The sequence below is a fragment of the Drosophila takahashii genome, chromosome 3R (assembly GCF_030179915.1).
Source record: "Drosophila takahashii strain IR98-3 E-12201 chromosome 3R, DtakHiC1v2, whole genome shotgun sequence".
NCBI lineage: Eukaryota > Metazoa > Arthropoda > Insecta > Diptera > Drosophilidae > Drosophila > Drosophila takahashii.
The window spans coordinates 39,980,729-40,004,807 of NC_091681.1; the positions used below are offsets into that span (position 1 = coordinate 39,980,729).

The following is a 24,079-nucleotide window of genomic DNA, read 5'->3' on the forward strand; positions in this document are numbered from 1 at the left end:
AAAAATCACTTTAAAATTTGTCTAAAAGTATACTGTAAAATTTAAAATATTTCGTTTTATAGGTGATTTTGAAGGAATAGTGATTTCTGTGGTAGCCACGATTATTACTAACGAATCGACATTGAAAACATATCGAAAATGTCGATTATTTTCAAGCTCTCCTATTAACCGTTTTTTTTTCATAAACAAATTTGTTTCCTAATCAAAATCCCCAAACTTCATGTTAGTGCATCAAGACAGACTGACAAAAGTTGGAATTTAGCACTTGAAGCGTCGAGTGGCAAACGTTTTCCCGTTTACCATTTTCCATTTTCCGCTTCCAAAGTGGCAAAGGCCTGAAAGCGAGGACGGTGGCTTGTTACTTTTCATTTCGCCAACTCCTTCAGCTTGTCCTGCTCATTAGCAATTGCCCGGCATGGCGAACGGCTCAACAGCTGTCCCTGTTAGCCAGTTTTCACCTAATTAAGCAAACAAACGTGTGGGAAACCGGGCTGGGGAGAAAGATAACTTTCCCCGCCCCAGAAAGCACACAACACACGCCCCACCCGATATCCTCGACTATATATATCCCACAGGCTAATGCTAATTGCCACGAACATGGGGCTAAGTAGCCAATGGAATGCAGCCGAAAACATTTGTCTCTAATTGCGGTTCAACCCAATTGGGCAGGCCAAATTAAATTAAATGCAGCCGAAAACAAACAAGCGAACCAGGAAAACCAGAAGATGCCACGGCGGCTGGATCCACAACAATTTGTGCAAAAATACAAATTGGAACATTTGCAGAGGCGCAGGCGTGTAGTGGGCACAATACTGTGAGAATTTATGGCCCTGCTCTGGGGTCACTACCGGGATAACATCTGGTTGGAGGAGATGGAGGTGCTGGCGGAGTTCTGGAGGCACTGGAGGAACTAGAGGCACTGACGCGTCGTGCGCACTGCGCATGCAAGGTAAGGCCGCTGCCAAAGAAAACCGAAAACCGAAATGGCTAAGGACATTGACCAGGAAAAAAGAGATCCCAACTCAAAGCAGACAGTCGTTTGTGGCGGTTTCTAAGCCATTTGAAATCAGTGAAATGGTTCAGTACCGTTGAAGAGTCTGAAAAGAGCGGAAAAAAAAGGAAAAACAATTAATAATTGCAATATATATCTCTGGAATCTTGGACAATTGCAATTACCACCGGGGTCACTTCGTTTCCCCCTCGAGCGCTGAACTTTGACTGCCCGCGGGTAAATGTGTCCAACTGACTTACATAAAGATGATTAGCACATGTTTACATCGCAAATTTTAACGACCCCATAACATTGGTTTATCGGCTGGATTTTCTCAGGCAAACCAACTTTTTTATGCAAATATTTATGATTTACTTTACGGTCTTTTCCCCACGGCCACAATGCTCATATTTTTCACGTTATAGTCGTTAAACTATGGGTGTTAGTAGTTAGCCGAAATCCTGTGACTGGGTTAATAGGTAAGTAGAATATGGAGAGAAAGCGCCTTGAAATTCCTAAGGCATGGGAGAAGGAACTAGTTACACATATTGGTCCTAATAAAATCAATGAAGTTTACCCTTTAAGAATAATAAAGCCCTAATAAAAATAAACTGTATGAAAATCACAATAGCGAATTATTAATAAATATTTACAATTCGTTGATGAATTTTAATGATGCTAATAGATACAAATTTTAAATTGTTCAGGTTAATTTAATACTTTTTAATATCATTTTGATATGAATAAAGATTACATCTGTCTTATTTTACAATATTTGTTAATAAATACAACATTGTATTTTTATAACTTTTTTTAAATGATAAAATATCAAGTTGATATGTTTGAATCATAAATTTGACATGATTAATGTCGGCTTTTTATTGATACGAAATAAGGTAGAAATGATGATTTAAATAGTTTTAAAAAAATCTTTGTTTTATTTCCCATCCCAAAACGAATCTTTGTGTCTCTCCTTTAAAGCCTTCTGCAATAATCGCAGGGTTAAGATACCTCTGCATTACCCCCATAAATTTAATTAAAGTCAAATCTCCCAGTTGCCTTTCGGTTCTTGGCCTTCGCTTCCGCCTAACGGACTGTGGGACTTTTGCTTTCCGCATGCGATTGCTGCGTATTCAATGCCTTCCTACAGTTTTCCTTTTTTTTTTTGGGCTTGGCTTTGGCCAGGCCGCATCTTCTCGAGGGGCAGAGGAATAGAATAGAATAGAAGGCTAGCCGGTTGGGGGCGTGCGTGAAAATTGCTCGAGTGCACAAGGAAGGCCGCCGGCTGGCCTCTCTCACGTTGCAGGACAAGAATCGCGGTAAGTGATTACGTAACCAGTGCATTGTTTGCAGCATCTGTTTGGGGTTTCGGCTGCGAGTTTGGGTCTGGGTTTCCTCCCATTGCATTTAGAGGATGGTTCCCTTATCAGCCAATCATTCAGGCGAGCGAGAGAGGAAGCTGCGGCAAAATAATTTATTCACAGCCATTATGCGCTGCGAATTTATGCCACTTCCTGGTGGAACCACTACAAATAGCCTTTTAAAATGCGATAAAAATAGCGCCAAGGGGTCTGCGAGCCCAGGAAGATGCACTTGGCATCCAGGGGCGTGGTTACTTGGCAATGACTTTCGAGCATGAAACCGTAAAATGGTTTTTCAATAAACCCGACAGGCGACGGAGCAGCAACTGCCAGATGGAACTGAGCCGAGCCGAGCTGAGCTGGGAAACTGGCGAAACAATGCGACAAATATTTGAATATGTTAATTAGTCTGCTGCTCCTGCCGTTGCCCGTTTTTCTGGGCACGATCAGTTCGTTCTTCTTCTATCGCTGGACGTGCATCGGCGCAGTCTAATTTCATGTGTTGCCATCTTGTTAGCACAACGGTGGATGGCAAGGGACCTGGATTCCGACCTGGAATCCCGACTGGCACCCGTTTTGCATCTTTCGCACCAGGCAGAGGGTCCACCGACTAACGAAGGCAAGTGGCTGGAGATTCATATTCATACTTGTGATCGGTATGGTATGCAGGTTGGCCCACACACACCGCCGCCTGGCAATAAAGCTGCCAATGAGCCCGGCCAAGAGCAACTGACAGCATCAGCCTTATAGAGTCACAGGCCACCGGCGGATCGGGATCTCTACTCCCCGAGAGAAACACCAATAATCCCCGGGCATCCGATCCCCGCCCGCATTCTTCACCATTCGCACGCAAAGGTAACTGGGTATTACAGTGGAGGCTGGCTAAGTTGGTTTCAAAAAAAAACAAGAAAGGAAGCTACCTTCGGCCAGCCGAAGCTTATATACCCTTGCAGATAAAAGAATGCTCACTCGGTGCAGTTCCAGGGATTCCAGATTCAGCGTTTCTATTTGTTTAAATTTTGTTTTTAGGTAGTCAAGAATCAAAAAGCCTACTTCCTACAAAGTTACAATGAATTTTCTTATATTTGTTTGAATATTCCTATGGGAGCCTTAAGATATAGTGGTCCGATCCGGCTCGCTCCGATATATGTACTACCTGCAATAGAAAGAAGACTTTCGGGAAAGTTTCATCGCGATAGCTTTAAAACTGAGAGACTAGTTCGCATAGAAACGGACAGACGGACAGACGGACATGGCTAGATAGACTCGGCTATTGGTGCTGATCAAGAATATATATACTTTATGTGGTCGGAAACGTCTCCTTCACTGCGTTGCAAACATCTGACTGAAATTATAATACCCTCTACAAGGGTATAATTAAAATCAGTTTTCTAATATATACAGATTTCGTTATAAAGGGAAGGATCTTTAAATACATGATTACAAGTCAAAAACTAATATAATTATAACAAAATTGCAGTTTAAGGATACTTTTATATTAACCCTAAACTTTCCTATCTTCAAGTTAATCTTAAAGTCTTGATATTAGGAGAAATCATGTTTCACCTTGATTTTTACAGCTTCCAAAACTCGAACATCAAATTTTGAATGATTTCAACAAGTAAGATCTATTAATTACTGAATTGAAATCAGAATAGGACAACATTTCAGGCAAGATAATGGTACATATAAGAATTCAGAAATGACTTCTTAAGGTAGATTTTTATAGGCATCTCACAAACCGATTTATAAAGATTTCGTTATAAAGGGAAGATCTTGATAAGTAAGTTCTACGTATTACATTATTATTCATCCATCTTGAAGACAATTGGAATTTTTTAAGACATGATAATAAGTAAAAGACTGATATGATATCATAATATAATGTAATATCATCTTATAATAAATACATTGCATGATAATAATACTTTTACTTCAATCCTATTCTTGCCCATCTTGAAGTTATTGGGGAAGTCATGTTTCATCTCCTTTTTTTTCAGTTTGTAAACTAGACATACGAATTTTAGATGATTTTAGGAAATAAGATCTATTAATTTCTGAATTTAGATCAGCATAACGCTGATAATGATAATGGTATATTACAGAATTTGTAATGACCTCTTAAAATAGATGGTACAAACATCGCACTAAGCGAGGCTCCACTGTGCGCTGGCACCTCAAACGGAGACTCACCTGTGGCATATTCCTTGCGTGCGCCGCCGCCTCAACTTTTGCTCCGACTTTGGCCCCCAGTTGGCTGTAACTCTGGACATACCTGGCGTTCGGGGTTCGGGATTCGGGGTGCGGGGTTCCTCGGCTTTGTAGGTGTTTCCAGGTTTCCAGGGGCTACAGCTGATGCCTTTGACAGCTACTAAATTCTGCCTGCTCCTCCAAAAACCTCCAAAACGACGACGCACACGTTCCTTGTCCAATTTTGGGCAGCGCATTTTCCTTTTGGCCGGCGCTTATCGCTTGGCCATAAATTCATGCTGTAGGTGTCTCGATCTCTTTGGTTTTTTGCGTTTTGTGGTTTTTTTTGGCGTTTTTGCGGAGGTCCTCGCCTTTTAAACACGCAATGAAGCTGTTGTTTTGTGCGCCGCGCCGGAATTCCTTTTCCCCGCGGTATGTAAAATGCAATTAACGGCACTTGCCGCGCGCCAGAAATTGACATTTCAATATAATGGCTTTCTTGTTTTCGCTAATTGGCGCTGCCTGTGCACGCATAAATTAAATAACTTCAATTAAAAACGAAACGAAATTAATAAACTTGGTGAAAATGGCGAAATTAAGCTAGGGATGACAAATAAGATGGCGTCTATCCGGGAATCAGGATCGCAAATCGATTATCTCTGCCCTTTTACGGTCTATCGGTTGACCTAGATGAGAAATGGTCACCTTAATAAGCTATTAATTTTAAGAATAACTGATAAATATTAGGGGGATTCCCTAAACTGTTGAATTGCTGAATTGTTGAAAATTCAACAAAAAATTTCAGCAATTAAGGGAACGACCCAAAATGGTTCCTGTTGAATTTTCAAACAGCTGTTATTTGTTGAAAAATTTCACGGAACTTAAAGCATGTAAAATGTGATTTATTATTGCTAGTAACTGTCTAAAAGTGTTTCCAAGGTAAAAAGAACCACAAATATGCTTTCTAAGTTTCTTTTAAAATAAATAATGCGTACTGGTGATACTAAAATGTTACAGAGTTGCCACGACTTTTAAAAAAAGGTGACAACTCTGGCTTTTCAGCAATTCAACAAAATTTTCAACAGCCCCGAGGCTGATGAATTGCTGAAATTTCTGAAAGTTGGCTTTGTATGGAACAGCTGATTAACAGCTGACCAAAATTCAACAATTCAGCAATTCAGCAGTTTAGGGAATCCCCCTATTTATTAAATTTACCCATTTGCAGACTTTGCAGATTTTCACTTAAACAACTGCATCCTCACACCCTAATGCATACCTTTTAATACCTACAGGCGCGACTGCTTAGTTGCTGACATTTTCTGTTACATTTTAAAGTACAGATATTATACAGACATAATAACTAAGTTTTGAATTTCTATTATTAGAATACAAGTAAAAATGTAAGTTAATTTCCTGAAATTCCCTTTGATGGGGTCGAAAACAAGGCAGATTCCGGAAATTCAAACTTACCGCCTTCTTAAAACGATGAATAATCGATTGGAAGTTATCGAACCGATAATAGAACCACCGATGCCGCTAGTTCCGTTTTTAATAGCTAAAAATCAGGTTAAAAAATGTAAATAGCTGTTGACTAAGGTAAAAAACAATTTTTTTAAAATCTATTTAACTATTTTATAAATTGAACAGTTTGCAACAGTATAAATGTTACGTTTGCTTACGTTGCTGTCTTACGTTTGCCTTAAAGTAGCCCTTACGCACTGGTCACACCTGTTTTTCTAGCTATTTTATAGCTATTATTTTAGAGACATTCCAGCTCAAAGACGGCAACTCTGGATCTGGACACCGCTGAGTGACGTGTAAACGCAGCCAAAAAACCTTTTCGCCTGTTTTTAAGCACGATTTAACCGAGATAATGGGTTCGTTCCGCCGCGACAAAGACGAGGAGGAGGACGGTAAGTAGGGGAGCAGAGCTTAGAGGCTACTAACCCACCGGCTGGAAGAAAACCCAAGTCAGTGGGAGGTGCTCCGCTGGCACAGACACACATACTCCCTCACACACACACACCGACACCCACTAACAGACAGAAAAATCGAGTTTTCGCCTTTAAATTGAGAAAATGAATTATTTTTCCCTTGCCGCTCACAAAAAACAACAACCAGCAGGACCGAGCAATGCGTACCAGAACCTGGAGAAGACGTCGGTGCTGCAGGAGACGCGCACCTTCAACGAGACGCCGGTGAACGCGAGGAAGTGCATCCACATCCTGACCAAGATCCTCTACCTGATCAACCAGGGCGAGCAGCTGGTCGCCCGCGAGGCCACCGACTGCTTCTTTGCGATGACGAAGCTGTTCCAATCGAAGGATGTGGTGCTGCGCCGCATGGTCTACCTGGGAATCAAGGAGCTGAGCTCGATTGCCGAGGATGTGATCATCGTGACCAGCTCGCTGACCAAGGACATGACTGGGAAGGAGGATCTCTACCGGGCCGCCGCCATCCGCGCCCTGTGCAGCATCACGGACAACACGATGCTGCAGGCGGTGGAGCGCTACATGAAGCAGTGCATCGTGGACAAGAATGCAGCGGTTTCTTGTGCTGCCTTAGTAAGCTCTTTAAGATTGGCCAGCACAGCAGGGGATGTGGTCAAGCGTTGGGCCAACGAGGCCCAGGAGGCGCTGAATAGCGACAATATCATGGTGCAGTACCACGCTTTGGGTTTGCTCTACCACATCCGCAAGTCGGACAGGCTGGCGGTGTCCAAACTGGTCAACAAGCTGACCAGGGGCTCTTTAAAGAGTCCCTATGCCGTTTGCATGCTGGTGAGTCAAGAAAACTAGATAGATTTATAGGTATATATGCCTTTAAAACCCCTTTTCAGATCCGCATTGCCTGCAAACTCATCGAGGAGGAGGACATCCCCTCCGAGGAGCTCTCCGACTCGCCCTTGTTCACCTTTATCGAGTCCTGTCTGCGTCACAAGAGCGAAATGGTCATTTATGAGGCGGCTCATGCCATTGTCAACCTGAAGAACACCAATCCGCGGATGCTCTCGCCCGCCTTCTCCATTCTCCAGCTGTTCTGCAGCTCGCCGAAGGCCACGCTGCGCTTTGCCGCCGTGCGCACGCTCAACAAGGTGGCCATGACGCACCCGGCGGCGGTGACCACCTGCAATCTGGACCTCGAGGGCCTCATCACGGACTCCAATCGCTCGGTGGCCACGCTGGCCATCACCACGCTGCTGAAAACAGGGGCAGAGTCTTCTGTAGAGCGCCTAATGAAGCAGATATCCACTTTTGTGGCCGAAATCTCGGACGAATTCAAGGTGGTGGTGGTGCAGGCCATCTGCGCCCTGTGCACCAAGTATCCGCGCAAGCACACGGTGCTGATGAACTTCTTGAGCGGCATGCTGCGCGAGGAGGGCGGCCTGGAGTACAAGACCTCCATAGTTGATACTATTATCACGATCATAGAGGAAAATGCGGATGCCAAGGAGTCGGGGCTGTCGCATTTGTGCGAGTTCATCGAGGACTGCGAGCATGTATCGCTGGCTGTCAGGATTCTCCATCTGCTGGGCAAGGAGGGACCCTTTGCGGCCACGCCCTCCAAGTACATACGCTTCATCTACAACCGCGTGATCCTCGAGAGCCCCATTGTGCGGGCGGCCGCAGTGACGGCAATGGCCCAGTTTGGGGCCTCTTGTCCGGCTCTTCTGGGGAACATACTCGTCCTGCTGGGTCGCTGCCAAATGGATCCGGACGACGAGGTGCGCGACAGGGCCACCTACTACCTGAGCATCTTGAATTCGGAGCGGCCGGAGCTCTACAAGAACTACATCATCGAGCGGGAGAACTGCTCGCTGGCGCTGCTGGAGAAATCCCTGGTGGATCATTTGAGTGGCGACCTGGAGACGCGATTTGACCTTTCCATTGTGCCCAAGGCGGCCGTTGTAAAGCCGGTGATCCCAAGCGATGTGATGCTGGTCACCAACAGCAGTGCCCCACGGCCGCCGAAGATCACGCGCGAGGAGGAGAGCGCCGCCCGTTTGGCGCAGCTGCCGGGCATCCAAGTCTTGGGTCCCATCCATCGCAGCACCGCGCCCATCCAGCTGACCGAAAGCGAGACGGAGTACACAGTGCAGTGCATCAAGCACATCTTTGGCCAGCACGTGGTCTTCCAGTTCGACTGCCTGAACACGCTGTCCGATCAGTTTCTGGAGAACGTGCGCGTGGAGCTCACGCTGCCCGAGGGATTCACCACCAGGGCGGTTATCCCATGCCCCAAGCTGCCCTACAACGATCTGCAGACCACCTTCGTCATCGTGGAGTTCCCCGGCGAGGCAGCCAGTTCCATAGGTTGTACTAGTTGTTACTCATTTGTTACTCTTACTTATAATTTATTCCGATTTACAGCCACCTTTGGCGCCACCCTGCGCTTCGTGGTCAAGGACTGCGATCCCAACACCGGCGAGCCGGACTCGGATGAGGGCTACGACGACGAGTACATGCTGGAGGATCTGGAGATCACGGTGGCCGATCAGATACAGCGGACCAAGAAGAACAATTTCCAAGTGGCCTGGGATGCAGCCGATAGCGAAGGTGTGAAGGAGAAAATAGATGAACTTCGTGTTATCATTATTAATTATTTAATCCTACAGAATGGCTGCAAGCGGAGGACACGTTTGTTCTCTCAGCGGTGACCACCCTGCAGGATGCGGTCAATACCATTGTGAAAATACTGGGACTGGGCGCAGCAAATCTCTCTGAAAAGGTGCCCGAGGGCACGCACCTGCATACGCTGCTCTGTTCTGGTGAGTATCCTGCGATTTTGAGATTTTAATATGTACTAAATACTTTCCTTATTCCAGGAACCTTCAGGGGCGGCGCCGAGGTGCTGGTCCGGGCCAAGCTGGCACTTTCCGAGGGCGTTACGCTGAATTTGACCGTGCGAAGCACTGATCAGGAAGTGGCGGAGCTCATTACGGCGGCCATCGGATAAGACAGCGAGCCATGCAGGAATCTCGTTTGGTTCCTGCGTGCCGTCAACATAATCTAAAGCCCAACTACGAAACAGAACGCTACACTTAATCAAAAATATAATTTGTACCTTTAAGTGACTGTCTCTGTAATAATCTTAGAACCCTGCCCATTTCCAAAAAACGTATGTGGCCCCCACAATGCATCCTGCGAGATGAATTGTATATGTTTATTATGCCCCGTTTAGCCTGTGCATTTAGCTTAAGTATGGAAACAAAAGAATATTAAATACCTGTATGTATATGCAATGCAACCCGAATTTATGGATTTTATTTCAAAGGTGATTTAGTACCCATACCCCCAAAAACTATTTACTTTGTTCTTACTTTATTTTATATCGTATTTTATTTAATTATAAATAACTTAAAGTTGCTGTAGCCTAGAGTACTTTTTGTTTTTCCTATTTTTACAAATTTCTTTTTGAATCGTTTATTTTCGCTGCGCTTTCAACATTCGTCTTAAATTACAAATTTATCTCCTCTCTCGCATATGAATTTATAATTTCTTGTGCTTTTGTTCGCAATCGATTCCTCTATGTTGAAAATGTTCGTGTAAAATGTTGCCGACGATAATCGCCGCTCCTTTCGGTATCAATTATTTAAAATGTAAAACGCACGCAAGTATAAAAAATAATATAGGTTCGTAATAACAAATATAACACACTCACACGCAGTTTGCAGCAATTTCACAATGATAATTTCATTTCGTTACAATTTCTATACTCGTCCTCCAATGTGTTTGAATATGTCATTAGATATATGTGTTTATATAGTTACGAGTGGTTGGTTGTCTGTTGTGGGCTTCTTGCCAGGCGAACGCGGTATTCGAGTGGATTCCGCCTGTTCTGCTCATCCAATTTCTCATTATAATACAAACTAGATTGTTTCTTGTCCTGTTTGATTGCTCCACATGCAGACATACATACATATTACAATTATATTACAATTAACATATTTCGTTTACACTTTTCGTTAAGGTTTGCCTTGCTTATTTGTGTGTTTTCGGGATCAGGATGTCAGGATAGCCCGGAGCTGAAAGTCACAACACTGCTCCGGCACTTAAGTGGTTCGGGGGTTCCTATTTCCGGGTGGGTCGCAGGATCTGGGTCTTGACTATTGAGCAGCTTAAGTCTTACAATTAGATAGAGTTAATGCTTGAATATTTTATACAGTGAGTGAGTGCTAGCTGGTGATTCTGTTCCGATTCCTATTCCGATTCCAATTCCTATTCCCCTTCAACACTTGAACTTGACCATGGGAATATGCTTGGAAGACACGCACTTGTCGCAGCACCACTCGGCAAACACCTCCTTGTTGAGCATTTGGAAGGCGGCCTCTGTGAGGCCCACGCAGGTTCTGTAAAAAAAGGAATTGGAATTAGCATAAACGTCTACTAACAAGTAGTATAAACTAGAGCCTTGAAATTTATAATTTGTTTAATTAAATTATATGTGAAATAAATTGAATGTTTTTTTAATTCATTTCGAATTGAATGAATGAATGAATCATTTTTATGATTTTTTTGAATTTGCCAGATTTTTTTGTGCTTTTTTTTTGAGAAGAAAAAGTGGAAAATTTTTAACAATGTTAACTGCTTAGAAAATAAAATTCATGCCCATTTAATCACAAAATTATGGATCTTTCTTCTTCTAAAGAAATTGTCGTTTGAATTATTTTGGAATTCATGCCATTCAGTTCCATTAAACTCAAAATTCAAATTCATTCAATTCTATTAAACTCAAAATTCTTATTAATTCTAGGGATGTCAATAAAAATAAATATTTTTATCGTGATATAATAAATAATAAAATAATAATAAAACAGAAATATCTGATATATAGTTATTTCTTTTCTGATATATCAAATATAATTTTAATTTTTTGTTTCAATAAAAAATATCATCGATACGATAAATTTAGATATTTCGACATCCCTAATTAATTCATTCATATAAAACGAAAAATTCAAAATAATTCATACTATAAACCCACCTGTGAAAGAAGAAGTTACAACCGGATTCACAGAACACGGCCTCGTCGTTGTCGTTCACCTCCTTGTGGCACATTCCACACGGATAGATGGGCGGCGCATTGGGATTCTGCGGATTGAAGACCATCGGCTGCCCCGGAGGATACATCTTGCCGCCGCCCATGGTCATCGGTTTGGGGCCCATGGGTCCGCCCATCGGTCCACCGCCCATGGGTCCCATGTTGCCCATGGGTCCACCAGGTCCCATGGGACCTCCTCCTCCGCCGCCGCCTCCAAACATATTTGGTCCAGGTCCTCCCATTGGATGATGATGCGGATGACCGTGGTGCGGGGACATGTGCGGGTGCGGGGGTCCGTTCATGCCGCCTGGTCCGGGTCCTGGTCCCGGCACTCCGCCCATGTGGCCGTGGCCCATGTGGGGACCCGCATTCCCATGCGGTCCGCCCATCATGTGCGGATTGGGTCCACCGCCCATGTGCGGCGGCATTCCTCCAGGTCCTCCGTGCATCCCTGGACCGCCCATCATGTGGGGAGGTGGTCCTCCCGGGTGGTGATGCGGATGGGGATGCCCGTGGGGGTGATTCATCATGTTCGGATGCGGGGCGCCAAGATGCGAGGGCTGCTGCGGCGGCAGCATCTGGTTCATGCCCATGTGCTGCTGCTGCTGCGGCTGCTGGTGCTGCATAGGAACTGCATTGGGGTTCATCTGGCCCATCATGGGTCCGTTGTTGTTGTTATTGCTGCTGTTGTTTGGATTATTCGGACCATTTGGCCCGGCGGGCGACTGCAGCGGACTGGGACTCGGACCGGCGCTATTCAGCGAGTGGTGCGGTGACATGGCGGGCGGCGCTGGCGAGGATGTAGGCACTGACGTGGCTGTCGAAGTGGGCGTGAGCGTGGGCGTGGCGGGCGAGGGTACCGAGGAGGAGGAGGAGGCCACCGCGGGGCCGTTCGCGACTCCCAGGCGTCCGGCGGCCGGCGAAAGGTGAGGATTTTGATTGTTGTTGCTGGCGTTATTGCTTCCATTGTTGTTCCCCTGGCCGGGATTGTTGCCCTGCGCGGGGGAGATGCCACCGGGACCAGGTCCTGGTCCTGGAATAGGTCCTCCGGGCATGTGGCTGCCGTGGCCGGTGGGTCCATTGCCCAGCGGACTGTGCAGAGGCGGCGGACCCATCTGCCCGTTGTTCATCGGTGGCTGCGGAGGTTGTTGTTGCTGTTGGGGATTGCCGGGATTATTTCCAGGTCCTCCTGGCGGTCCCAGTGGGCTGCCAATCGGATTGCCCATCGGCGAGCCCATGGGCAGCGAGTTCATCGGCGAGTTCTGCCCGGGAGCGCCCATCGGAGAGCCCTGCATGGCCCGGGGATTGGGTCCGTTGGGTCCGCCGCCCATGGGCGAGAGGCCGCCCATGCCCATGTGATGGGGCGATATGCTGGGGCCGCCCATGCCGCCCATGGGGCTCATGCCGCCCATGCCGGCCATTCCGCCCATGGGGCTGCCCATGGGCACGGGTCCTCCGGGTCCGCCGGGTCCTCCTGGCCTGCCGTGGTTCATGTGGGGCGGCAGACCCACTCCCGGTCCCATCTGTGGGTGGGGATGCATGGGGCTCATCCCGCGCATCGGCGGCGGACCGCCCATGTGGGGATGCGGACCATGGACACCCATGGGGCCGCCCGGATGATGCGGATGCGGGTGCATGTGGGGATGCATGTGAGGCGGTGGCGGATCCCAGTGCGGATGGCCGCCCGGTCCACCGCCAAAGTGACCACCTCCTGGCGGTCCACCGCCCATCTGTCCCATGGCCGCCATCGCCGCGGCCGCCGAGCTGGACATGGCCGAAACCTGGGGGCTGTCGTCGAACGGATTCGAGGCAATTATGGTGTCTCCAAAGCCGCCCATCGGCGGCGGCGGCAGCAGGTCCTGCGGCGTCGGCGGCGCCTGCTGCTGCTGCTGCATGGAGTTCGCAGCAGCGGCCGCAGCAGCCGCCGCAGCAGCCACCGCGGCAGCCGAGTTGGCGGCATTCGAGGTTTTCCGCCGCTTCTTCGGATTGCTCGGCGCCGAGATGATGTCCGTCGGGGGCGGCGGCTTGAAGTCGGGCGGACACAGCCCGCCCGCTGGACCCGGCAATCTATATGGCGCCATACCGAGATTGTGGGTCATATTCGAGGTGTTCTTCTTCCGAATGGTGGCAGCTTTTCTTCGACGGGTGTGGGGCAAGAAATCGGATGTGAGCGGCGTCGCCAATCTCGAGGAGATCTCGACGCGGGGGGAAGTAGTTGGTGCGAGTGCGTGGAGTGGCTAATCCTCTAGAGCCTTGGGATGATCAATTGCTATCGGTGGGTTCGGTTATCCGGCCTGTGACCGCCTCAAGTTCGAGTTCCTGGGGAGGCAGGGGGCGGGGAATGATTAATAGGGCTCCTGGCGACCAACTCCACTACTTACCAAGTCATCTCCTGGCCAGGATCAGTGGGAAAATCAAGTTTCTTCCTACCAATTTCCAAGTAAACACTTTCCTGCGCAACGAACGGCAACCCCGTTCCGTCTTCTACGTTGGCAACTCTACGCTGGCAACCCAGCGTCGTGTTGTCTCGCTTCAAAAGCGCCAAGCACCTGCCGCTTCTCGCTTTTTCGGGGGATCTCAACTGGGAATTTCTAGCACTACTCCTATTTAGCACTCTGCACTTTAGTTTGCCACCGATTTGAATCCGCAAAACCCCTTTGAAAGGCGCTTTCTGGCCAGCGCTCTTCTTCTTGCCAGCGATTTTATGTCCTCCGCTGCGTTTCCCGTTTTAATTGCACTGGCAGGCGATTAACCGTTGTTTGTTTACGGGGTTTAACTGGGGGTTTGGCTTTAACCCTTAATTGGGTGGCAAAACAACCGGCGGTTGGCGATTATCGCGTTTAGCTGGCGTTCAATGCTGGCGTTTGTTGATTCCGATTCCGATGGCCGCTGCTGCAGCATCCACTTTTAATTAGCGGGGTTCTCGGCGCGGCGCTCGCACGGCTTACCGTTACGCGCGTCTGGCGGTCCGGCGGACTGACCACTGTACCGTTACTCAGCCGCAGCACATTAACCCGTGTTTATTTTGACCAATTTTTGCGTGCAAGCAGCGAAATATAAATAATTTTCATCAAGTCGATGGTGTGGCCGTTTGTCGACGTGAGGCGAAATGCCGGAATTCCGCGGCCGTGCTAGAGTGACCAGAGCGGGCGAGCACGCCGAAATTGAATAAATGTGGAAATAAACGAAATAAAGGGTTTTCGTGGTGACGGAATAAATTAGAAAGGTAATTAAATCTAATTAACTTTAAATAATTAGGTGTAAGGACGTTTAATTTCTGTATTTCCCCAAAACAGGTCGCCTATCGATAGGCAGCCAGAGTTATCGGCGATAAGCCAGGTGACGCTTGTTTATTTTTTGGCGGCGTATTGTTTAAACTGGCCAATTTGGGAAATTCTGCTAGCCGGGATTACAGAACGATGTGGAGCAACTTTGAGGCCTCGGCGCTGGAGGACGAGACCATCTCGAATGTGTTTTCGTCGCGCGGCATCTTCCAGATAAGCAGCGAGGAGGAAGTGAGTCATTTTGGAGGCGAATCTACAGTTAGATTGCAAGTTTTCCCCTGTTTCCTTCGAAGGTAAACAAATATCCGGATGTTTTGGCCTCCGTGCAGTGCGGCAAGATGGTCATTGGCATCGACAAGAGCCTGCTGCTGCTGGAGGACGAACTGGTGGCCAAGTGCAGCTTCCTGGGCTTCGGCGCGGCCATCGAGGCCATTGCGATCTCCGCCAGCGGCAATCTGATTGTCTGTGGACTCTCCGATGGCGAGGTTCATGGGGTGTTCATCAAGGGGCTGCTCCTCTTCAGCGTGGCCGTGAATCTGGAGGACGTGAGCCTCACGGGCGGCACCTTCCGCAGCATCCACCAGCTGGAGGGGAGATTCTACTTTACCTGCAAGAACGGCAGCATCTACAGGTGGGTTACACTAGTTATATATCCTATTTAGCCATTAAAGTAATCCCTTCCAGTCTGAGCCACATCAATGAGTCTAGTTTAGAGGCCCTAAACAACGTGACGCTCAATGAAAACGACACCATTGCCTGCGAAAAGGCCATCCTGGATGATGTCACCATTCAGCGGCTGTCCAAAGGGCGCTCTTCCGGCAATGTGGACTGTGCCGTGCTCCTCCGACAGCTAGTAGCGGGCAATATGACTACCCAGAACAACCAGGAAGAACTGGACACGCATCCCGGGCTGGTCATCTCGGGGGATCAGAGCTCCATGAACTTCAAGAGCGGCGCCAGCGATGCGAGCCGCATCAATCTGCCCGCCCACTTTGGCAGCCTCAAGCAGATCTTCAATCTGGAGCACTACATGTGAGTGGATTTGATGGGTCTACGAATTCTAGCTGTAATCTACTATCCCCCAGAATTGCTCTCACCAATTCGGGCCACTTGCTGGACATTTGTCCCTACACTCGCACTGTGCATTTAGCCCAGACGAGCCAACGGAAGAGCCTGCTCATCGAGGATCTGCTGGTGATGGAGTGCAGCGAGGAGAACATCGAGCTCCTGGTGCTCACAAAGCCCACGGATGAGGGACGCTTCATCAAGATAGTGGAGTACCCAAGTAGGAAGATTATATGTTATAATATCTAGTAGATATTCCACCTACGAGAACACATTTAAATCTTTGCAAAACTTAGCTTACAACGGCTGAAATCGCACTTTGAGTGATATTTTTTTGCTTACAATTTATGATTATTCATGACACATATTTATAAAACTAAAAAATAATGATTATTTCTGAGCAATATCAATTAAAAATCAAAAACCAAGGTGTATTCCATTTGGTTTTCCGACTATTATAAGTGACTGATTTTTAGGATCAAAAAATCAAAAATAATGATTATTTTCGGAACTACTAACTACCTTAATCATTGCAGCTCTCAATGTTAAGAATGAGGTGGAGGTTCCCGATCACGCCTGGCTTGTCCGTCAGCCAAAGTGTGCTGTGAATCTGTATTATTTGGCCGCCAAGGAGCTCAACCACAGCAGCATTCCCTCGGTGGTGGAGATGATGCTCGTTTCCGAGACCGATCCCGGTGATCGTTTCAAAAAGCTGATTGCCAAGGGGCGCCTGGAGGAGGCGGAGGTACATAATTTATTGATTCTTATTCCTCAGATATTCCCTAATCCCACCCTTCTTCAACAGGAATTCGGCAAGCAGTTCGAGCTCTGCCTGCAGCCCATCTACGAGGCCAAGGCAAAACGCATTCTCGTCGAGCTCTGCAACTCAAATTCGCATAAAGAACCCTCCGAGCTGGACAAGAAGTTCCAGAACCTGCTGCAGCTGCTGTCGCAGGTGGAGAGCAAGGCCTTCATCAAATCGCATCGCATGATCAACCTGAGTTCGAGGCACATCCTCGAGCGCTATCTGTGCGAGGTGAAGAAGCGCCTGAGTTTCGAGGACGACGAGGAGGATGTGCTGGAAATCGACGAGCAACTACACCGCCTCAAAACGCTGGCCATCATAGATCCCTACGAGTGCAACACGGACTGGCAGAAGTTCATTTACGACAACAACCTGGTCCGGATGGTCAAGTCGCTGTTCAACACGGACATGCCGACGGCCTGCCTCATCTGGCGGCGGCACTCGAGCAGCATTTTGCCACTGCTGAACGAGGATGAGCTGCGCAAGCTGCTGGGCTTCATTCCGGGCAACACGAAGCCGTTTAATGTGGTCCAGTGGCTGCGCCAGTTCATTCCGATGGTCAGCAACACGCATCCCAGCATAATGCCCTTCATCACCGACTGGAGCGTGGAGATGACACGGAATCTGCAGTACAGTCCCCACTGGCCGGACATCGGCCTGGAGTTTTGCACCAAGATACTGGACATATTCGAGGAAATCCAGTTCACTTACTCGTAAGTGAACTATTTTTTTATACACTTGCAGAGGGTATTATGATTTCAGTCAGAAGTTTGCAATCTAGCCATGTCCGTGAGTCCGTATGTTTCTACGCAAACTAGTCTCTCAATTTTTAAGCTATCGGGATGAACTTTCCCAAAAGTCTTTTTTCTTTTGCAGGAAGTATATAAGTCGGAACGAGACGGATCGGACAACTATGTCATATAGCTCCCAAAGTAATAATCGAGGAAAAAATTGTATCTTGGGTGTTCTTTAACTTATAACCTCCTACTTTTGGAAATGCCATTTTTTATATAATGTTGAATATCGAATTAAATTTGATCAAAATCGGACAACTATATCATATAGCTGCCATAGGAACATAATAGGAATTAAATTATTACTTCGTTGGTTTTTATTGTATTCTCTTTTACTCTAGGAAATTTTCTCTTTTTAAATATTTCCGAATTTTGATTTTAATTTTATCAAATGGGAAAATTAATGAGAAATAATAGGAAATTTAACATTTTTGCGATTTGTAAATTAATAGGAATGATCTGCATATACAACCTTCCTTTCTTGTTCTCTCTTGGAAAATTGTATAATAAATCTGTTAAATCCCTTCAGCGATGTGCGACGGCAGCAGGAGCGCAACGTGGGCAAGCTGCGTGACCTGGTCAACGCTCTCCAGGATCTGTCCGTGCTGAAGACCAACTACAACATGGGCTTCACCCTGGACAACTACATGCAGGACTCGATCGACGCCACTGCCTTGAGCATTCTGCAGCACGTGCAACTGGACAAGCTGCAGCGGCTGGTGACGAACTTCATGTACCCCATTTTCCAGGAGAAGGGTCGTCAGCCACTGGAGGTGATCAAGCAGTACATATCCCAGCTGGTGGCCAGTCGCCAGTCCTCCAGCACTTGGCTGGAACGGGCGATGGCCTGCATTGAGCTGCTGCACAACGAGGACAGCCGCCTGGAATGCGCCTTGTCGGTGCTGCAGAACGCCCCTGTTCCCTGGCCAGATACCCTGGCTCCCCTGATCAGGCTGCGCTCATCCACCCATCCGCTGGCCATAAAAATCAACGCCGAGTACGAGATACAGGTCATCAAGATCATGAAGGTCAAATATGGCTGGCCGGCCAACAGTTCGGACATCAATTTGGAGCTGTTTATGATGCGTATCGTGAAGTTGAACCTCCCAGACATGCTGGAGGACATTGGAGCACTCACCAAGGCGGCGCCGGACATCTCGGTCAGCGCCAACTTCAACTGCTGCTACCAGATGGGCAGGCGAGGCCAGATTGAGCTGGCCTACGAGTTCTTCAAGTCGCTCATAGCGGATAAAAACTCGAAGAACGGACAGCAAGTGGTGGAGATCATCGCCAACCTCCTGGAGAACAGCTCTTCTGTTTCCTTTGAAGACGAGGCCAAAGTTCAGGAGCACACGAACGTTTTAGAGCTCTTCAAGTTGCTCCTGCCGTTTGTGGATTCCGTTTACGAGCGTCGCTACCTGGTGATGAAGCACCGCCTCCGCCTGCTGAAGTTTGGTATTCAGCTGAGCTGCAGCAGCGAACTAATACCGCTGCAAAGGCGCCACAGCCTGCTGGACGAGGCCATCGAGAGGATCATCGAACGGGCCCAGGCCACCTTGAATGTGTCCGCCTTTATAGCCAGCGAAATGGGCGAACTCTGCACGTCGCTCGGTCTGTCCAAGGTGTTTGGCCTGACGCGCATTTGCCAGCGGATCGGCTGTCTGCCGCTCAGCTGCGCTTTGGCCTTCCACCTCATCAGCTTCGTCGACTGTGTGGCCGCCAATGCGGGGGATTTTATCAACCTGGCGATTGAGCTGCTGGTCCAGCAAATCGAGAATGCCAAGGGGCAGAGTCAAGGTAACTTACTTACTAACATTACTATTAAATACTGTCTTAATTTCATCTTGTTTCCCTTATTTCATTATCCAGAAAGTGCCTCCTCCCTGCAGTTGATCAACGAGAGCGATCCGCTTAGCTTCTTCTTGGCCTACGAGTTGCTCACATCCGCCTTGCTGCACGAGGAGAGTCGTCGTCGGGATCTTGTGGAGCTCATTAAGTACATACGCGTGGCTGTGATACACTATCCACTGAACGCCATCCAGACTTACTACGATGGCAGGGAACAGACCGTCAACGAGCACATTTGCCGGGCCCTCGATGGAATTACCGTGGTCATGGGAGAGTCCACGATGAACTTTACCATTCCTCTCAACGGATCCTTTGACGTGAAGTCCCTGCAGGTGCCCACAATGCCAAAGAAGAGATATTCGGTGTCGATGTTCGACGAGGTGGAGGTGCAGCCTGTCCAGCAGCTGCAACAGAAGGTAATTATTAATTATCTAAACTAATATAAAGTTCGACCTCTTAAAAACGGTCAGTAGCAAATTCCACCCAGAAAGGATTGACATAAAAATCTAAAAAAAATCACATTAATTACTAAAATAATGTGGAGCCGCGTGTGAGGTACAAATTAGAACAAAAAACGACCCCAAAGTGCCCCAAAATTCGATTTGTTTTTTTTTTTGTAATTATTAATAATTTTCACAGAAGACCATCGGTGGTCACATGGCCATAGTTAAGTTTCTGGCTCGCACCCTGCTGCTCATGGTGATTGAATCGGAGCCGAGCAACTCGTTGCTCCGCCAGTTGAGCCACGGACTGGCGGAGAACACCAAGGCGGATCTGGACAGCGCTCGGGCGGACTTCTTCCTGTCGCTGGAACACCTGACGAAGGCCAAGGAGCACGACGTTTGGTACGTGATGTCGCAGTATCTGCTCGACTACCAGAAGCAAAACTGCCGCAAGAAGCGGATCATCAACGAGGGCTTCATTACGCTGCAGCTGCGCCGCATTTTCCGCAATGCGATGGGCAGCAAGGATGCCAATTTCATAGAACTCTTCACTATGCTGGTGGTGGACAGCGAGGCACTGGCTCTGCTGGAAAAGCTCTCCACGGAGGTGAAGACGGACCTGCAAAAGATAAACTTCCTGACCCTATCCGCCATGTATCACGATCACATGGAGGATTTAGATAATGTGCAAATGATACGGGCAAAGTAAGTAATCTATAAAGTGGCTTAATAAATCCCACTTACAATTTTTTACCCTTTTGCAGGCGCTTGAAACTCTACTATTATCTGGAGTTCTGCCAGCAGGATCCCAGGATCAAGGGCAAGTTCAACGCGGACATGGACAACGTGGAGGATTTGCTCAAGGAGTTTCACAACAAGCAGCTGGATGTGCAATTATTAGAACGCATGAGCAAGGACTTTGGCTTCGACTACCAGAAGATTCTCATCACCCAGATTCTGAGCATTCTGAGTGCCCAGGAGCTGCGCTTCGAGGTGAAGAGAGACACGTTCGGCGACGAGGAGCTGGTAATGCTAAGCAGCGCCCAGGAAATGCGAGACATGTGTCAGCCGTACATCGATAAAATTAAAAACGTAGAGCTGTTTATCTCCAAGTTGAAGCACTTTATCGAGGAAGTAAGTTTACTAGGGTACTTCCTTGTGTTCCTGGTCTTTCATTATTTAACCTATCATTTAGATCAACATTTATTTCTACGAGTTGTACATGTGCGTGATCAACATCCTAATGTACTTTGATGCGGCACCCAAGGAGATGGAGATCTGGACAAACATCTTGCACTTCCTGCGGCACAAGATGATTACCAGGCGGCGCAATCGGCCGGGTCAGGTGGAGACGGACATGTGGCTCAAATCGCAGAGGGAAAACGGCGTCATGCCGAAGATATCCCGGTACCGTCTGCCCTTTAAGCCTATCGTTGAGCAGCCTCTCAAGGATATCCTAGGTAAAGATAGTATAAAATATATAATATTTATAAAGGTTCGGAAAATAACACACTCTGTAAATAACTCGTGTTATTAACATGTTAAATGCCAAAGTGTTAAGTTAAAAAAAATTGACATGTGTGTAAAAAATTGTAGCTTACATATGTTAGATACATAAATAACACACACAGTTTATTTGTGTTATTTACACGACGTGTTATGACGTTACGACGTGTTTTTTACACAAGGTGCTTTTAACACAATGAGACAACACAAGTGAGCTGTGTGTTAACAATTGTTTTTCACATTTTAACACTTTTGTTTTTGACACATATGTAAAATACAATTTTATATGTTTTTAACATGTGTGTTATATTCCGAACCCTGATATTTATTTTTAACAATTTCTCTTAATCTACTTTAGATAGCGAACTGAGTGTGGACAACTGCCAGAGCTGGTTCCCCCTAATTCAGATGTACACGGCCCTGAAGGGAGCCAAGGATAGTTCCCAGAACTGCGACTACTTCTGCATGTCGGCAGTGAAGAACTCGATATCGGAGTACAAGTCGAAGAATGAATCGGAGTCGTGGAGTCTGCTGCCCACGAATAATGCCTTCCTCCAGTCGATTCTTCGGTTGGTCGAGAAGGTGAACAACCCCAACAAGGCATTCCTCATACTCTACTTTGTATCCAACTATGCGAGGGACGGAGCCGACCAGGTGGAGGCCTCCTACGAGTGCTGGAAATTCGTCAAGGAGAAGGGCAATCTAATCACTGATCCCAAGACGCGTGAACAGATAGCGAAGGTCAAGCGGCGGTATCCGATCCAGAAAACGCAGCATCTGCTTTACGTTTACGGACTGTCTGATGAGAAGCTTCTGCGACAGGTTGAGAATCCCACCGAGCTGATTCACGCCCTCTATCACCACGAACTGATTCTCAAATCGAGCAAAGTGGACATCAATGCGCTGGTTGGCGAGATCGTGAAGCTGCACGACCTCTGCCTGACCACCATTCAGTACCGTCTGCTGCAGAAGTGGCTCTCGCTGACCATGGAGCCCACGCCCGACGGCACCATGCTGGAGGATACGTTCATGGAGGAGCAGAACTGGCCGGAGCAGGCGAATGGCGCGGATGGAACGAGCAGCCAGGATGCCAGCGAGAATGTGAACAGAGCTTTCTACATACTCTCCAGTTGGCCAAAGGCGGAGGCGGTCAAGTTCCTAGTGGGCCTGATCTTCAAGGGAGGGTAAGAATAGTTGATATAATAGAAAGTGATTCAAATTAACTTATTTAATCCACTTCAGCTCCGTGAACACCTCCACACAGCTGCAGATGTACGAGTGCTACTCAAAGCTGAACGACGGCAGCAACTCCTTTACGAACACCATTAACCAGCGCCAGTTTATCAGCATCAAGTGCGTCCACGAGCTGAAGGCTTTGGGGTACAAGTCGAATCTGGAGAAGTTCTCCGACGACCATTGCAACAAGATCGACATCCTGAAAATGATCTGGCAGCGCAATGCGCAGAATCCCCTGTCGCTGGAGGTGATGACCAACATTTGCCTGGGATTCGATATCCACCTGCCGCAAATCTGGAACGGCATCCTCAAGCGCATGGTCATGTTTCATATGGTGCGCGAGCTGAACGCTCTGCTGGACGTGCTCAGCTGCCGGCCCCATCTGCTCCACCTGGACGGACTGGCCAAGGCCTGGGACTATGTGCTCTGCAATCCCCTGAAGAACGCTGTAAAGTCGCGCTCCTTCGAGCAGGAGGAGCTGCTGCACAAGACGCTCCTGCGCCTGCAGGGATGTCCGGTGGTCCATGCCCTCAATCTGCTGCAGTTCGCCGAGCACTGCGTCGTGGTCCACCGACCCCACATGGCCGCCGCCCTGCTCAGCTTTTGCCAGAGCTCCGAGCAGCGGCAAAAGATCAAAAAGGTGGGTTTGAGGTTTGCACATAAATGGGTAGTTAGTTAATCAAAATCTTCTTGCAGATGATACATTCCCATCCGGTGGAGAACCTCCGGCAGCAGATCCTGGATCTGGAAGATGCCGGTATGTTGCCGGTGGTTTTGAACTTTGCGCTCAAAGAATTAAATCTCTAAGCGGAGGGTTAGCGTTTCTCAACTTTACTTAATTTATACGAATGAAGTTTTTTTGATGAAATATCTGAGGTAATTACTTTTGGATCGAAGGTAATTTTTAATTTGTAAAAATAATTATTAACCCAAATAAAGATTTTAAAAATGAAAGGAGAGCTCAGTTAACTTTTTTAGGTATATCTATAATAATTATATTAAGCAATTTTAATTAAGATTTTAAGTATGCAATGTAGGTTGTCCAAAACATTTTAATTAGTGGTATTTTATAATCATTAATGAGTTGTGTATAATTTATAAATCATAGATTTAAAGTGTGTTAATTCTCAAGGTTATTATCTAGGGGATTCCACTGCCGGATTTAAAATTAACAACAAATGTGATGACGTCATATGCATTTATCGCTTTAGTTGCACAGTGGGGCAAAGCCTTATAATATTGGGGATAAAGTAAGATTGAAGGCTTTCTGACAAAATGAATCAAGTTTAAATAAAAATAAATACTTAAATTGTTTGACTATTTTAAATGTAATAGATACTCAATTATATAACTAACGTAGAAAATGTAATATTTCAAGGTAATTAAAAACCTTTATAAAATTCTTAAGATATCTTAATTTTAAACCTATTTTTTTATTAGCAACTTTTTTTTAATTCATTAAATTTGATTGAGAAAACTAGTGAGTGGCCCCACTGTGCCAATCAGCTGATTTCT

The 24,079-nt window shown here is 47.0% G+C and overlaps 4 protein-coding genes across 7 annotated transcripts in view; 2 read left to right on the plus strand and 2 right to left on the minus strand.

The window, feature by feature from the left end:
- LOC138913661 (uncharacterized) overlaps positions 1–5,141 on the minus strand; it is a 32,355-nt gene extending 27,214 nt beyond the window's left edge. For both annotated transcript variants that reach the window (XM_070217846.1, XM_070217845.1), the window contains exon 1: positions 4,546–5,141. In XM_070217846.1, the coding sequence (XP_070073947.1) occupies positions 4,546–4,799 (254 nt within the window). In that variant the 5' untranslated portion in view covers positions 4,800–5,141. The remainder of the gene's footprint in view (positions 1–4,545) is intronic.
- Positions 5,142–6,297: 1,156 nt separating this feature from the next.
- On the plus strand, positions 6,298–9,795 carry gammaCOP (coat protein (coatomer) gamma). Of its 3 annotated transcripts, none has more exons than XM_070217843.1 (6): positions 6,298–6,455; positions 6,664–7,322; positions 7,382–8,855; positions 8,913–9,098; positions 9,158–9,310; positions 9,368–9,795. In XM_070217843.1, exons 1-6 carry the CDS (start codon positions 6,416–6,418, stop codon positions 9,496–9,498), a joined length of 2,643 nt encoding a protein of 880 aa, XP_070073944.1. In that variant the 5' UTR covers positions 6,298–6,415; the 3' UTR covers positions 9,499–9,795. The 3 variants fall into 3 exon arrangements, with proteins under 3 accessions (XP_070073944.1, XP_017007748.3, XP_070073943.1); XM_017152259.3 differs by having other exon boundaries at positions 6,301–6,455; positions 6,667–7,322; XM_070217842.1 differs by lacking the exon at positions 6,298–6,455 and having other exon boundaries at positions 6,548–7,322.
- Positions 9,796–9,846: 51 nt separating this feature from the next.
- On the minus strand, positions 9,847–14,692 carry pygo (pygopus family PHD finger). The gene is made up of 3 exons (XM_017152260.3): positions 13,965–14,692; positions 11,527–13,902; positions 9,847–10,891 (listed from the first exon to the last, which is right to left on the minus strand). The coding sequence occupies exons 2-3, from the start codon at positions 13,680–13,682 to the stop codon at positions 10,771–10,773; spliced, it is 2,277 nt and encodes a 758-aa protein (XP_017007749.3). The 5' UTR covers positions 13,683–13,902; positions 13,965–14,692; the 3' UTR covers positions 9,847–10,770.
- rod (rough deal) lies at positions 14,676–23,518 on the plus strand. The gene is made up of 15 exons (XM_017152286.3): positions 14,676–14,809; positions 14,880–15,098; positions 15,161–15,498; positions 15,552–15,899; positions 15,953–16,152; positions 16,469–16,677; positions 16,738–17,450; positions 18,061–19,328; positions 19,401–19,795; positions 20,019–20,527; positions 20,587–20,956; positions 21,018–21,282; positions 21,687–22,512; positions 22,571–23,204; positions 23,261–23,518. Exons 2-15 carry the CDS (start codon positions 15,003–15,005, stop codon positions 23,369–23,371), a joined length of 6,282 nt encoding a protein of 2,093 aa, XP_017007775.3. The 5' UTR covers positions 14,676–14,809; positions 14,880–15,002; the 3' UTR covers positions 23,372–23,518.
- Positions 23,519–24,079: the final 561 nt, after the last annotated feature.